Raw genomic sequence first — 16,501 nt, forward strand, 5'->3', positions numbered from 1 at the left:
TCAGCATCAATCTTTCAATGTTTAAACCCAGACAGTAACACCAGGGCCCACACTCTTTACTACTCAATACTCTATCCATCATCCTTCTGCTGTTACACTCTCTTGTGATTCATCAATCTGGAGCTACAAATACTTATGAAAAAAAATACGTCCTAAAACACACCAAAAAAAAAAAAAATTATAAGGTGAGCTGATACTTTGGAAAAATTACTTTCTAAAGAGTAGGGTAGTTTAAAGTTCTAAAAAGAATATCATGTTCACCTCAAATCAAAAAAGGTATACTATTAAAGAAATGATGTTTTAAGAGACAAATTCTCAGCAAGATGTTAGTATTAGAATACAAAGTGATGTATTTAGAAGCAGAACTGCTGAGCTGCAAACAACCTGGGTGTGAGTCAGAGAATATTAGGACAGGCCTGTCCACCAGGGATGTAGATTTGATTGTATGTGACTTGTGTCAGCTTTGGAGAAATCAAGAGCAAACTATAAAAGCAAGCAATGGGAATGTTTCTAAATGAGCCATTCAGCCTCTAAGGCAAGTTATATGGAGCAATTGAAATTCAAAGGGAAAGCATCAACATGCCAGCCAGGTTTATACATTGCTTGTTCATTCATTCCTTCAAAAGATCAGAAAAACTTTATTTAAAAAATTGTAATTTTGGGGACACCTGGGTGTCTCAGTTGGTTCAACGTATGACTTCAGCTCAGGTCATGATCTCTTGGTTCATGAGTTCCAGCCCTGCATTGGGCTCTCTACTGTCAGCACAGAGCCCACTTCAGATCTTCAGTCTCCCTCTCTCTCTGCCCCTCATGTGTGTGTACCCGCTCGCACTCTTTTTTTTTAATTATTAAATTTATTGTCAAATTGGTTTCCATACAACACCCAATGCTCATCCCAACAGGTGCCCTCCTCAATGCCCATCACTTAAAGCTTGTGCCCTCCTCAATGCCCATCACTTTCCCCTCCCTCCCACCCCCCGTCAACCCTGTTTATTCTCAGTTTTTAAGAGTCTCTTATGATTGGGCTCCCTCCCTAACTTTTTTTTTCCTTCCCCTCCCCCATGGTCTTCTGTTAAGTTTCTCAGGATCTACATAAGAGTGAAAACATATGGTATCAGTCTTTCTCTGTATGACTTATTTCACTTAGCATAACACTCTCCAGTTCCATCCACGTTGCTACAAGTGGACATATTTCATTCTTTCTCATTGCCACGTAGTATTCCATACAGCACTTTCAACAATAGCCAAATTATGGAAAGAGCCTAAATGTCCATCAACTGATGAATGGATAAAGAAATTGTGGTTTATATACACAATGGAGTACTATACACAATGGAAGGAAAAAAAAAGAGGTTAGGGTGGGAGAGAACCAAAGCATAAGAGACTCTTAAAAACTGAGAACAAACTGAGGGTTGATGGGGGGTGGGAGGGAGGGGAGGGTGGGTCATTGGGTATTGAGGGCACCTTTTGGGATGAGCACTGGGTGTTGTATGGAAACCAATTTGACAATAAATTTCATATATTGAAAAAATAGAAAATATAAATAAATAAATACATAAATAAATATCAAAACCTTTAAAAAAATAAATGTACCACTGACCTATTATCATACTTTAAATAAATAAATAAATAAATAAATAAATAAATTTTAAAAACACACAGTCCAAAGTTTTCTTAAATTCTTTCTGTCATTAGCTAAATCATTTCTCTGACTTCTAAAAAGTCTTTGGGAAAGCTTAATTTCATACAGTTGTCATGTGTTGTGGACACCCTGAAGAAACAAGAAAGACTCTCACTCCAAATATGCTTTGTATTTTGAGACTGATGATATCACACACACCCCAGTAGGGTATGAAAAGGTTTATTACTCACTTAATGATGTTTTCTGGAGAAAGCAGGCCAGGCCTATCTAGTTCTCTGAAAATGGCTTGAGAGATCAGAGACATCAGAGAGATCAGACACTGACTGTGGGTTTTTAAGGTGGTGTGGGATGGGGCCAAAACAAGAGTTCCTATACATGGTTTGAACTTCCCACTAGTGCCAAAGATGGGAACCTGGGCTTTCTTAACAGATTGATCAGATATGGGGCAGAAGGGGAAGAAAGTGCAGTGAAGCTTAAAGCTTGTGAGCATTCACACACCAAAATATGGAGTCAGACTTTTTATTACTCAATAACTCTATATAACTAATTTACAAAATACAAAGACATTGAACATTACGCTTATATAATTTCATCAAATTTTAAATATCTTCATTTATCTATATAATTGACAAGCAAATACTGCATATAAAACATAAAGGTGAGTTTTTTTGTTAGAGACAGAAAACAAAATTTTAAATGTTTTTCAAAAAAGTTTAAGCAAAAAATATAACAGTATCATCATTAATACAATCTAATTCTCAGAAATTACTCTAGCCCTTCACATTAATTTCTTTCCATTAAAGATATTAGAATAACTGATAAAATTAGAATTTTATTATTTGTTGTATTCAAAAAAATAACAGATTTAATTCACTATCAATAAAATAAATTATGTGAGATTATCACTGATGTACCACACTTTTTTTTGAAGTACCACCCTCTTTATAGTGAAGCACAGTAATTTTAAGAGCATTTTTTAGTAGCTAAGGTACAAAGTATACCTCAGCATTAATTCTGCATAGTTACTGCCATCTTCTGATGGCCTGAAGTTTTCATTCTTATCAAAGCACCTAAATTACTACAAGAATGAAACTTAGGTTCTGGGGAGAAGCAGGTTTAATACTTACAGTAAATATTAATGGAAAAGTATCAAATTCTATTAATTCTGCCTAAATATGGCTTGCAAAATCAAAACCAAAATAATGATAGCAAATACTGCAAATAAAATAAAATTAGATGACATAGGCTTAATTTCCATCAATATTTAAATATATAATCAAATAATGTAACTATGCTAACCTATTATTGCTTTAACCAACAAAATAAAGTAGTCTTCATTTTTAAAGTAATAATGTAAATTTATGCCCTAGATGTTTACAGAGCAGTTAAATAATTCAAGAAATTAGTAATTAGTTCAAAAAAAGGTAAATTGCGTTGTATTTTGTGAGGAAGATGAAAAACCTTTTACAGAAGAAGGTGTTGAGTTTTGATCCTGTTCAAATGAAAATGGAAAACTAAAATCATCTTTTCCAGTTCCAAATGTATGAGTTGAAGAGTCTGATGAAAAAGAAAATGTAAAGGCATCTTCTCCTTCTGGTTTCCCAAATAAGTTTCCTGAGGAAGGTAAATATTATAATATCATGCTATTCATGCTACATAATTTGCATAACCTACTAAGTTACAGTATGCTGCAAACAATGCTTAGGGTAACATCTTATTGCTTATTAAGCAGATACTTAACTATATTCCTCCAATGGGCAAAGAATTGTCCTTTGTACTATGAAAAAACAAATAGATTCAAACTTAAACTCTATTTTCGAGTAATTTGAACACAAGTATAAAAAGGGCCAGTATATATGGTAGAAAAAAAGGGTAAAGCACCTCAAATGGAGAGAATACCACAAAGGCACAGAAACAGGCATGCATAAGAAGTATCAGGATAACAGAAATCAATTCAGCTCGTCAGGAGAACTAAGAAATAATAGTCATTAAAAGGGTATTAATGAAGATGAGCTTGGAAAGACTGCTGAATGTCCAACTACAGAATCTGGACTTTATTTGATATGTAAGAGGAAGCCATTAAAAGTTTTCAAGTGGAGCTATGACAGGATTTGAACTGCTTTATAAGGATTACTAAGGAAAGAATGTGTAGAAAGGTTGAAATAGTAGAGCATTTAGAAGTCAGAATAACAGGAAAGGGATGACGAAAGCTTGGTCTTACAGTCATAGCAAAGGGAATGGGGAAAGAAATGCTGGGTCTGAGAGATAACTGCAGAAGTCAAATTTACTCAACTATTATTGATGAGTTACTACAATGTATTGTTTGTAGTGCCGAAGGAAATGGACAGAACAGTGAAATGGACAGAACAGTGAAAAACCTTCTATAGTTTCAAAAGGAATTTTTGTATATGTGCTGCCGAAGCAAGCACTTCAAAAGGAATTTTTGAAATCAACTTTACATAAATAATTTTAATGACTCTAAGAATTGCCCCTAAGGAAAAATATTGTTTTTCATTCATTATATTATGTAAGACTATAAATATAAAAATATTTTAAATATCTTAATTAGAATTCTTAATTATTACTAAACAACATAAAATGCACAGTAATCTAAAACCTTATTTGAAGCAAGTCTTTTAAAGCACCTGTATTTCTTCCAGAGAGAAACAATTCAATTAGTACATTAAGCAAAATAATTTATTTTGTGGCACTTTGAAGTTTCATGTATCTTTAAACATCTCAATTATTTCATTCTAAATAAAGGTGAACCAACCAGAAGTAGAAGAGATAGATGGAGGGATGGTTAGATAGACAGATGGACTGACTGATTACCATATACTTGAGTTCTTCCTCTCTCCATTTTTCCACTGACTTCAGTGTACATCCATAATACTAAAATAAAGGAAAGTAGCTCTAATATAGCTATAGATTCAGAAAGAACTAAAAGCTTAAATCTGCCTTTGAATAAATGAATTTGATGTTTACATTTAATTTCAGAAGAAAAGAAGTTCATATGAAGTCTTCATAAAACTCCCATGTTCATTATAAATAAAATAGTAGATTACTGTGCAAGGTGCTGTGGACAATTCAAAGGTGAGTAAAACAGAACCCCTGTCCTCAAAGACCTGTGATTAGGAGAGATTTTATGTATATTCATAAATAATAACAGAGAGTAGAATATTCAAAAAGTAAATAAAAAAGAAACATTCAGAAAAGTGAAGGAGACATTTTTTGGAATGAAAGGCTGAAGACAAAAGGATTTATGGAATTTGGTTTTTAACAGATAGTTATAAAGAATTAGAAGTTGAGGATTTCAGGAAGAAAAAAATGGGTAAGAAAGTACAGGCATATTTGGGATGCAGTGAATTCTTTAGTTTGGCCAAAAGCATACATTATTCTTATAAGAGAAAAGGCTTAAAAGGTATGTTGGAGCAAGGTTAGAAAAACAGGAGCATAATTTGGTACTCCATGGGGAGCCACTAAAGATATTAACTAGGGCAAATAATGTGATTTTATATGTAGAAAATCCTAGAGATTCTACCAAAAAAACTGTTAGATCTAATCAATGAATTCAGCAAAGTTGCAGGATACAAAATTAATACACAAAAATCAGTAACATTTCTATACGCTAACAATAATCTAAAAAAGAAATTTTAAAAAATAATCCTTTTTACAATAGAGTAATATTGCAAATATTGTACAGAATAAAATATTTAGGAATAAACTTAACCAAGAATGGTGAAAGATCTCTACTCTGAAAACTACAAGACACTGATGAAAGAAATTATAGAAGATACAAATATACGGAAAAGTACCCTGTGTTCATAGATTGGAAGAATTAATATTGTTAAAATATCAATACCACTGAAAGCCATCTATAGATTCAATGCAATCCCTACCAAGATTCCAATGGCATTTTTTATAAAATTAGAAAAAACCCTCCCCAAATTTATACACAACCACAAAAAACTCCCAAAAGCCAAACAATCCTGCAAAAGAAGAACAAAATGGGAGGCATTATACTTCCTGGTTTCAATTAAACTACAAAGCTAATATTAATCAAAACAATATGGCACTGGCACAAAAACAAGCAGATCAACAGAACAGGGCTTGCATATACAGTCAACTAATATTTGACAAGGGAGTTAAGGACAGAGAAAAGACAGTCTCTTCAATAAATAGTGCTGAGAAAATTGGGATACTAACATGTAAAAAGGATGAAACTAGATCCCTATACCACTCACAAAAATTAACGTGAAATGGATTAAAGACTTAAATGTAAGACCTAAAACCATGAATGTCCTAAAAGAAAACATAGGAACAAAGCTCCTTGCCACTGTCTTGACTTTTTGGGTATGATACCTACAGCATAACCAATAAAATAAAAAACAGACAAGTGTAACTACATCAAATTAAAAAGCTTCTGCACAGCAAAAGAAACAACAGAGTTAAAGTTAAAAGACAACCTATGGAATAGGAAAAATATTTGCAAATCATGTATGTGATAAGGGGGATTAATATCCAAAATACATAAAGACCCCATACAAATCAGTAGCAAAAAAACAAATTAAAACAATTAAAATTAAAACAAACAATTTTAAACAAACAAAATTAAAAAAAAACAATTAAATTAAAATCCAATAAAAAATCCAATCCAATTAAAAATAGGCAAATGACCTGGATAAACATTTTTCCAAAAGGCCAACAGGTACTATGGTGGCCAACGGGCATATGAAAGGATGCTCAACATCACTAGTCATTAGTTATATGCAAATCAAAACCACAATGAGAATTCATCTCATACCTGTTAGAATGCTCATCATCAAAAAGACAAGAGATAACAAATGCTGGCAAGGATGTACAGAAAAGGGAACACTTGTACACCATTGGTAGGATTGTAAACTGGTATAGCCACTACGGAAAACAGTATGGAGGATTCTTAAAAAGTTAAAAATAGAACAACCATATGACACAGCAATTCTACTCTGGGAATATATCCAAAGGAAATGAAAACATTGACTCAAAAAGATTAGTGTACCTCCATGTTCATAGCAGCATAATTTATAATAGCTAAGACATAGAAACAACTTAAGTGTCCATCAGCTAATGAATGGATAAAACAGTTGTGAGGTGTATATCTATCTATGTATAGATATCTATACATATCTATGTATACATATCTACGTATAGATAGATAGACAGATACATACACACACACACACACACACACACACACACACACACACACACAATGGAATATTAAGCCATTAAAAAACAAGGACATCTTGCCATTTAAAACAACACTGATGGACCTTAAGGGCATTATACTAATTGAAGTAAGTCAGACAGAGAAAGACAAATGATGTATGATTTCACTTACATGTGGAACGGAAGGAAAGGGAAGGGAAACCCATAGAAAAAAAATTCAGATTTGTGATTACTAGAGGTGGGAGGAGGGGGAGGGGAATTTGGAGGAAGGTGGTCAAAAGATACAAACTTCCAGTTCTAAGATAAATAAGTACTATGGAAGTAACTAAAACATGATGACTATAGTTAACACTGCTGTATGATATATAGGAAAGATATTAAGAGAGTAAATCCTAAGAGTTCTCATCACAAAGAAAAAAAATTTTTTGCTTTTTCTTTTTATTATATCTATATGGGATGCTGGATACTCACTAAACTTATTACAGTGATAATTTTAAAACGTCTGTAAATCAAACCATTATGCAGTACATCTTAAATTTGTACAGTGATGTATGTCAATTATATTAACAAACTGGGGGGAAAAAAGACTAAAAACATAAGGTCCTAAAGTTTAGGAGAAGTCAGGGAGGAACATAGGAACTTGGTCATCACCTGTATTATAATATTTGAAAGTGCTGAAGTGAATGAGTGTCAAATGAATAAGAATGTCAAAGGAGAGAATATTAACATTCTAATTTTATTAAATAAGGTTTAATTAAAAGAATGTCTACAATTGGTATATTAATTCTGGTCTCATAGCATTAAATGTCATTTATGACAATTTCAAAATTTATGTCTTCACCTTGCTGAATTCCAAATTCATATATACAATTTCTTACTTTACTTTTACTTAGCTATCTAACAGAGGCTTTTCAGTTGATAACACTTCCAAAACTAAAGTCCCAGCTCCTGTTGGTATCTAACATATGGCCTTCCATATTTCAATAAGTGGCAGTTCCATTCTTATTCATCAAAATCTTCTTCGTATCATCCTTATTTCTATCTCTTAATCCTTACGTCCTGTCCATTAGCAAATCCTTACAACTCTACCTTCAGAAAGCTTAATGACCAAATCCAACCTCTTCTCACCACTTCCACTACCACTATCCTTGCCACCATTAATTTTCACCTGTAGTATTTTAATTACTTCCTAATAAATCTCCCTGGTTTCACCCTTGTTTCTATATAGTCCATTCTCCATACAGTAGCCAAATAATGCTCTTAAAACCTATTAAATCATTTCAGTCCTTTGCTCAAAACTTTCCAATAAACTGCTCATCTCACTTAGGAAAAAAACCCAAAGTCCTTAATTGTCTTAGGGCCCCGTATGGTTTGCTCTCCCTCCAACCTCTCTGATTTAATTTCCTACCAGTTTCTCACTCCTTATTTGATTCCAATCATACCAATTTACCCACTATTCAACACACATGCTGAGTATGCTCTCATCTCAAGACCTTTGCACCCTCTGCCTAGAACACTTAACCACATAGCTTGTACCTGGCACCTCCTTCAGGTTTTTGCTCAATGGCTGCCTTTTAGTGATGCCTTCCCTGACTCCCTTGTAACAGAGTAACCAACCGCCCAATCCAAATACTCCCTATTTCCCTTATTCCGTTTACTTTTCTTCATAATACTGATCATCCACAGTAAGTAAAAAGCAAACATCAAGCCTGCATTGATCCAAGCCCACCTGGAAGAATGACCTTGAAGTTGGAATTCTCATAGGTCTATTTTCTTAAAAAATATGGAATTAAAGTAAATGCTGTGTCTTCCTTGTTTAGTGTGAGACTGCACCTGAATTAGGTGAGCTGTGAGTTAGGATGCAGTCTTTGGACCTTATGATTAGAATGATATTAAAAGACTGGTGGGAAACTGAGGTTGCAGATTTTCTGTTATGCACCATGCCTTTTGTCCATAGTAGCTTTACATGTCTTGTGTGAGTGATGTGGCAAATGAAACCTTATTATTTGGGTAGCTGGTGGGCCTCTCAATGAGATAAAGACACTGTACATGCTGTTATTTCCTATCCTGTATCTTTCTATAAAGCTAAGTAAATCTAAGATTAAAAGTTGTAACGTGTGAGTCTACCAATATCTACTGTTGTTTAGTGCACTACCTGACATATAATCGTTTGTCTACTTTCAGTTTCTCCCACTAGAACAAAAACCCTATGAGAACTTTGCATTCTTGTCCACTATCCTATCATCAGAGCCAAAGCAGTACTGCATATGAAATATACTATATGTATACACATATATGTTTATATTTATATGTTGAATGAATCCATTAATCATAGGATAAAAGAAGAAAGAAGATCCAATAAAAAGTAAGCACCAGAGAGAGAGGATGAAACCCAAAAACTTCAGAAGGATGAGAAGAGTCAACTATATCACATGCTGCAAAGATACTGAGTATGATAATAAATACAAAATACCCATAATGTTTGATAATTGTTAACTCACCAGTAATATTAGAGAAATTGGTAGAGTAGTGACAGAAGAAGCTAAATTACTACAAAAAATGATTAGTGAGTGATGCAGAAGTAATAAAATTTTAAAAGAATTAGCTGAGAAAAATCAGAGACAAACTAAATACAAAGTGGAGAAAGTAACATGTTTTTATATGTAGCAAACTTCAAATCACTTACCAATTTCTTGTTGTGATGAAAGAGGATTTAAATTTCCCGCAGAATAATGTTCATTAAACTGAAAAATAATTTCCATTCAATATTACTCATGAAGTCAGTAGAACAGCAAATATGACATTTGTATTTGAATATAAACCCTAATTTTTTTAATAAGCATAATTAGAGTAGACAAAAATGGCAACATTCTTTTTTTTTAATGGCAACATTCTATATAGCGTACTACTGTACTTTATTTGTTTTTACTTTCTTTTACGTTTATTTATTTTTGAGACAGAGACAGAGCATGAACGGGGGAGGGGCAGATAGAGAGGGAGACACAGAATCGGAAGCAGGCTCCAGGCTCTGAGCCATCAGCCCAGAGCCTGACGCGGGGCTCGAACTCACGGACTGCGAGATCATGACCTGAGCTGAAGTCGGACGCTTAACCGACTGAGCCACCTAGGTGCCCCGATACTACTGTACTTTAAAAAAGAAATCTATCTTTAAAACCTATCATTAAGCCTAAAATAAGGCTTATTGATTTCATTCTGGCAATGGGTAAAATCTTAAAAGGTGTATATATTGTGCTAAAAATAGTTCCTACTTTGGAATATTAATATAACCTAAAATTTTTTTAATGTTTATTTTTTTTGAGAGAGAGAGACAGAGTGTGAGTGGGGGAGGGACAGAGAGAGGGAGACACAGAATCTGAAGCAGGCTCCAGGCTCTGAGCTGTCAGCACAGAGCCCGATGTGGGGGGTCAAACCCACGAACTGTGAAATCATGACCTCAGCTGAAGTCGGATGTTTAACCAACTGAGCCACCCAGGCGCCCTTATATAACCTAAAATTCTAATTAATTTTTGCTTTATTCTGAAGGCCTTTTACAAATCAGGTTCTTGGTATTGTTTTCTTGCCTATAAAAGTAATAGGAAATATGAGGAAATAGGAAATAATAGGAAATATGAGGATAATAGGAAATATCAAGTTTTGCTGCCAAAAGAGTCTGTTTTCTCTGTGTCTTTTTTTTTTTAAATGGGATCATGACATAGATATGACAACATAGTTTTCTGACCCATTTTTTTCTCTTAATGTTGCATTATGAGCATTTTCCCATGTCATTATTCTTCCAAAACCAGATTCTTTTCATAGCATTTTAATATTCTTCTATATCAACATACCATACAGTTTTTTTTTAAGTTTTTACTTAAATTCTAGTTAGTTAACATACAGTATAATATAAATTTCAGGTGTACAATTTAGTGATTCAACACTTTCATACAACACCTGGTGCTCATCACCCTAAATAATCCCCATCACCTATTTGACTCATCCCCCCATCCATCTCTCCTGTGGTAACTAACAGTTTGTTCTCTATAGTTAAGCGTCTGTTTCTTGGTTTGCAATCATTCTTTCAATTTAGACATTTAGGTTACCTCTGTTTTTTTTTTTCTAATACAAATTACACTTGAATAAATACTGTTATGCACAGATTTATATTTTTTGACAATAAGGAAAACTGTTTTTCCTGGAGATTTTATGTCACTTGAATTATTTTTCCGCGATTTATTCACCTAAAGAACTTGAATATATCTTATTAATCTCTATAAGCTCTTCATATATTAAAGATATTAATCTCTTCTACTATTATTGCAAATATTGCATATCACATTATCATTTTGCCTTTAAAAATTTTTTTTAACAGGGGCACATGGGTGGCTCAGTTGGTTGAGTGTCCAACTCCTGATTTCAACTCAGCTCATGATCCCAGGATTGGGGGATCAAGCCCCACATTGGGCTCAGCGCTGAGTGTGGAGCCTCCTTAAGCTTCTCTCTCTCTCTCTCTCTCTCTCTCTCTCTCCATCCCTCTCCCCCATGCTTCCTCTCTCTTAAAAATAAAAAGAAATTAAAATATAACAATTTTATATGGAACCAAACCCTTCTATTTTCTTTTGGCTCATCTTCCACTGTTTTAATGCTCAGAGAATCCTTCCTCTTCTTAAGATCTGATGAATATTTAAAGTTCCAAGACTTTTAGCCCATACCACTGATCAATTTATCAATCCTTGTACCATTACCACACTTTGCTTGCTCTAGGTTTCCCTTCACCAGTCTTATTTTCCACAATATTATCTTATTATTAATGTCTATAAATCTATAATACTATTTCATTCATAAAATGTATAAATTGTCTTATCTTTTTATCAGTCTAATGATGACTTTATAAACTCTCAATTTTTTTTCAAGGAACCAACCAATTGGCTTTGTCAATTTTCTCTATTGCTTGTTTTCTATTTCATTAATGTCTCTTATCCCCCTTATTTTGCCATTCTATTTACTTTGGGCTTATTTTGTTCTTACTTTTCTAGATTTTCAAGGTGAAAACTTACATCACTGATTTTAGACCTTTCTTCTTTTCCATTAATTGAATTATTTAAATATAAACTAAATTATTTAAAGCTATGGTTTCGTTCCGGTTTGGGCAACATCCTACAATTTTGATACACTGAATTTTTCGTAATCATTTCAAAATCTTTTCTAATTTCTCTCATGATTTCTTCTTTGGCCTACGACCTAATTATTCAGGTTTTTCCTTCTACCTTATTATTGATTTCTAATTTAATTATATTGTGAGCAGACAATGTACTCTGTATGATTTCAATCCTTTTAAATTATTAAGACTCATTTTATGGTTCAGAACATGGTCTTGGTGAATGTACCATTAGCACTTGAAAAGAATATAGAAGCACACCTCAGAAATATTATGAGTTTAGTTCCAGACCATCACAAAAATGTATCATAATAAAGCAAGCCGAAAGAATTTTTTGGTTTCCCAATGCATATAAAAGTTGTGTTTACACTATACTGCTGTAATCTAGTAAGTGTGCAGTAACATTATGTCTAAAAAATGCACATAAATTTTAAAATACCATACTTTATTGCTAAAAAAATGCTAACCTTCATCTGAGCTTTCAGTGAGTTGTAATTACTGATCATAGACCACCATAACAAATAGTAATGAAAAAGTTTGAAATATTGTCAGAATTACCAAAATGTGACACAGAGAAAAAAGTGAGCAAATGCTGTTGGAAAAATGATGCTAGCAGACTTGCCTGACACAGGGTTACCACAAACCTTTACAAGAAAGCAGTATCTGCAAAGTACAATAAAACAAGGTATGCCTGCATAAGCTGCAGTTGCTTGATGTGTTGTTCTATAAATGTCAGGTCAAGAGGGTTGATGGTGTTGTTCAGATTTTATAGATCTTTATTGATTATGTTGTCTAATTCAACCAATTGCTTAGAGGGGGTTTTTTATTAAAAATCTCCAACTAAGCTTGTGTTTTTTTCTATTTCTCCATTTAATTAAGTCAATTTTGTTTATTAATATTTTTTATAGTTAATATACAATGTTATATTAGTTTTGGGTGTACAACTTAGTGAATTGACAAGTTTATACATTATGCTATGTTCATCACATGTACAGCTATCATCTGTCCCATTACATTGCTATTACAATAACACTGACTTCCTTATGCTCTGCTTTTGTTTCTGTATTTTGAAGTTGTCATTAGGCACATACACATTTGTCATTGTTGTATCTTCCTAGAGAACTGGCCCTTTTGTCTTTAAGAAATGTCCTTCATGGGGCGCCTGGGTGGCTCAGTCGGTTGGGCGTCCGACTTCGGCTCAGGTCATGATCTCACGGTTCGTGGGTTCGAGCCCCGCATCAGCCTCTGTGCTGACAGCTCAGAGCCTGGAGCCTGCTTCAGATTCTGTGTCTCCCTCTCTCTCTGACCCTCCCCCGTTCATGCTCTGTCTCTCTCTGTCTCAAAAATAAATAAACATTAAAAAAAATTAAAAAAAAATAAAAAAAGAAATGCCCTTCATGATCTCTAGCAATATTCTCTGTCTTGAAGATTATCTAAAGTGATGTAAGTATAGCCATTGTGACCTTCTCTCACTTAGTTTTTATGATATATCTTTTTCCATTCATTTACTTTCAACCAGTTTTTATCTTTATATTTAAAGTATATTTCCATTACCCATTTATCTCTAATTAAGAGTCTATTTTCTGGTTTCCCTCTCTTTTTTTCCTCTATGTTCATCTGTGGTTTTTTTTTAACGTTTATTCATTTTTGAGAGAGCGTGAGCATGGGAGGACCAGAGAGAGAGAGGAAGACAGAATCCGAAGCAGCCTCCAGGCTCTGAGCTGTCAGCACAGAGCCTGACGCAGGGCTCGAACCCACGGACCAGACTGCGAGATCATGACCTGAGCCGAAGTTGGACACCCAACAGACTAAGCCACCCAGGCTCCCCTGTTCATTTGTTTTGTTTCTTAAATTCCACATAGGAGTGAAATCATATGGTATTTGTGTTTCTCTGACTGACTTATGTCACTTAGCATGATATGCTCTAGCTCCATTCAGTCATTACAAATGGCAAGATTTTATTCTTTTTGATGACTAATACTCCTGTGTGTGTGTGTGTGTGTGTGTCTGTGTGTGTGTGTGTACACACCACATCCTCTTTACCCATTCATCAATCGATGGACATTTGGGGTTCCTTCCATAATTTGGCTATTTTGTTTTATTTTTTTAGTTTTAAAAAAATGTTTACTTATTTTAAGAGAGAGAGCGCGCACTCACACATAAGCAAGGGAGGTGCACAGAAAGAGGGAGAAAGAATCCCAAGCAGGTTCTACACTGCCAGCGCAGAGCCCATTGTGGGGCTTTGTCCCACAAACTGATAGATCATAACCTAAGCTGAAATCAAGAGTCAGATGCTTAACCAACTGAGCCACCCAGGCACCCCAATTTGGCTATTGTTGATAATGCTGCTATAACATCAGGGTGCATGTATCCCTTCAAATCAGAATTAAAAGTCATGGAATTTTAAATTTTCATTAGATCTTAACAAGAGGAAGGATTCTCTGAGCATTAAAACAGTAGAAGATGAGCCAAAATAAAATAGGAAAATTCCTGGATGTAGGGCAGTTCTATTTTTTAAAAAAGAGAGAGCAAGCAGGGGAGGGAAAGACAGAGGGAGACAGAGGATCCAAAGCAAGCTCCATGCTGACAGCAGAGAGCCTGATGCGGGGCTCGAACTCACGAACCGTGAGATCATGACCTAAGCAGAAGTCAGACACTTAACTGACTTAACTACCCAGGCACCCAGGGCAGTTCTACTTTTAACTTTCTGAGGAAACTTCATACAGTTTTCCACAGTGGAAAATAGTCAACTAGTGTCGTATCAGAGTGTAGTCTTAACCACTACACTGTGCTGTCTCTACTGATCAAATAAAGTACATCTTAATTTTCAGTTTCAATTGCCAAATACAGAAATAAGCACTTTACTATCCTATCACTGAATAGTAGAATCACTATCACTATTAGAAGAAAATTACGTCTTCTAAAAAATTAACTGATGATGTTACTATGTACACATATGTAGATAAAAACACCAACTAATAACCTGGAGAATTTTTCATACTGAGAATATGTGAAGTTTGGTTAGTAGACACATGAACTATAAAGCCAAATTTATTTTAAAGTGCCTTTAACTGCAATGTAAATCAACCCTATACTGAGATTCTTTTTTTTATAAATAGATATCAACTGAAGGTACCTGAAATTGAAAACAAAAACATAATGGGAAAACTGTGCTATTCTATCAATACTCAGAATCTTCTAAAAAATTGCCTGTGCTTCTTACTCTGCCCCAAGACAGTTTGACAGTAAAGAATTAAAATTACTTGAGGTTATAGTGTACAGTTTTTTATTTTTCTTATTTTCATCTTTTAATGTTTTATTTTTTTTTATGAGAGAGAGTGCAAGCAGGGAAGGGCAGAGAGAGGGGGGGACAGAGGATCCGAAGTGGGATCTGTGCTGACAGCAGAGCCTGATGCAGGGCTTAAACTGACGAGCCATGAGATCATAACCTGAGCAAAAGTTGGATGCTTAACCGACTGAGCCACCTCCAGTGCAATTTTTTAGAAATAAAACTTTAGCTTCCACCTATTACCTGATCTGATGAGATTTCTGAATCAAATGTAGAATCAAATAGATTCAATCCAGGAGATCTAGAAGTATAATTCATAAGAAAAGAAAATCCAGGGGATTCCTTTTGTGTTTGACCTTCAGGCATTATATTTCTATTTCTGTTACAGAGAAATAAGAAATAATAAAATTGTTAAAAAAATATATTACTAAGTATGCAGACTGGTAAACACCATAAGAAATACCATACAAGTAAGAATTAGCACAGTAGGGAAAGGGAAGGAATAGTTATTGAGGTGACAAACCTCTTGAGAAAAAGATAGTTTGAAGTGAAAAATGTTAAATAAAGTAGAACAATCAAGTATGGGATGATGATAACAATGAAGTTCAACTGAGAATAAACCCTAAACTGCGTTCAGGGTCTATTCTAGGTATTTCCATTGGCATTAACTTACGTATTCCTCACAGTATCCCTATGAAATAGATATTACCACCTCCATTTTACAGAAGAAAATTTTGAAGCATAGAAAGGTTAAATGACTTTCTCCAAGAAATGTAAATGCCAACTTAAATTCACAATCCAGATTCAAAGTCCAAGCTTTTAACTTTGAGGCTATACTGTCCCCAACACATTGAAAGCCAATTACAAGATTTTAGTCTTAATGAGAAGTCAGTCATTACATACTGTTGCATAAGGAAGTTAAACTAGAAAATGATTTGGGAAAAATAATTAGAGAAGACAGTATACAACACAGTGGTCAAATGCATGAATTCTGGAGGCAGAAATGCCTGGGTTTGAATCACAACTCTATCACTAATGAGTTGTACCACCTGTGATTCTGTTTCCTCTTCCTCTAAGTATAATAGTGTATTTACATCTCATAAAGTTTATAAAATGTTTAGACACAGTTAATGCTATTGTTAAATATAATAGATATCTGAAGATACTTCCATAACTGTCTCCATGACCATCAATGAATCACTTAACT

The 16,501-nt window shown here is 34.2% G+C and overlaps 1 protein-coding gene across 7 annotated transcripts in view; it reads right to left on the reverse strand.

Moving 5' to 3' along the window:
* Positions 1 to 2,147: 2,147 nt before the first annotated feature.
* CB3H14orf39 (chromosome B3 C14orf39 homolog) overlaps positions 2,148 to 16,501 on the reverse strand; it is a 52,477-nt gene continuing 38,123 nt past the window's right edge. For 6 of the 7 annotated variants that reach the window (XM_078448187.2, XM_078448184.2, XM_078448186.2 and 3 more), the window contains exons 16-18: positions 15,538 to 15,673; positions 9,537 to 9,594; positions 2,148 to 3,256 (exon numbers count right to left, since the gene is read on the reverse strand). In XM_078448187.2, coding sequence (XP_078304313.1) covers positions 3,057 to 3,256; positions 9,537 to 9,594; positions 15,538 to 15,673 — 394 coding nt within the window. In that variant the 3' untranslated portion in view covers positions 2,148 to 3,056. Of the gene's footprint in view, positions 3,257 to 4,383; positions 4,535 to 9,536; positions 9,595 to 15,537; positions 15,674 to 16,501 lie in introns of those variants that run through there. The other variant, XM_078448188.2, reaches the window with a different exon arrangement.

The sequence above is a fragment of the Panthera onca genome, chromosome B3, assembly GCF_046562875.1.
Source record: "Panthera onca isolate mPanOnc1 chromosome B3, mPanOnc1 haplotype 2, whole genome shotgun sequence".
NCBI lineage: Eukaryota > Metazoa > Chordata > Mammalia > Carnivora > Felidae > Panthera > Panthera onca.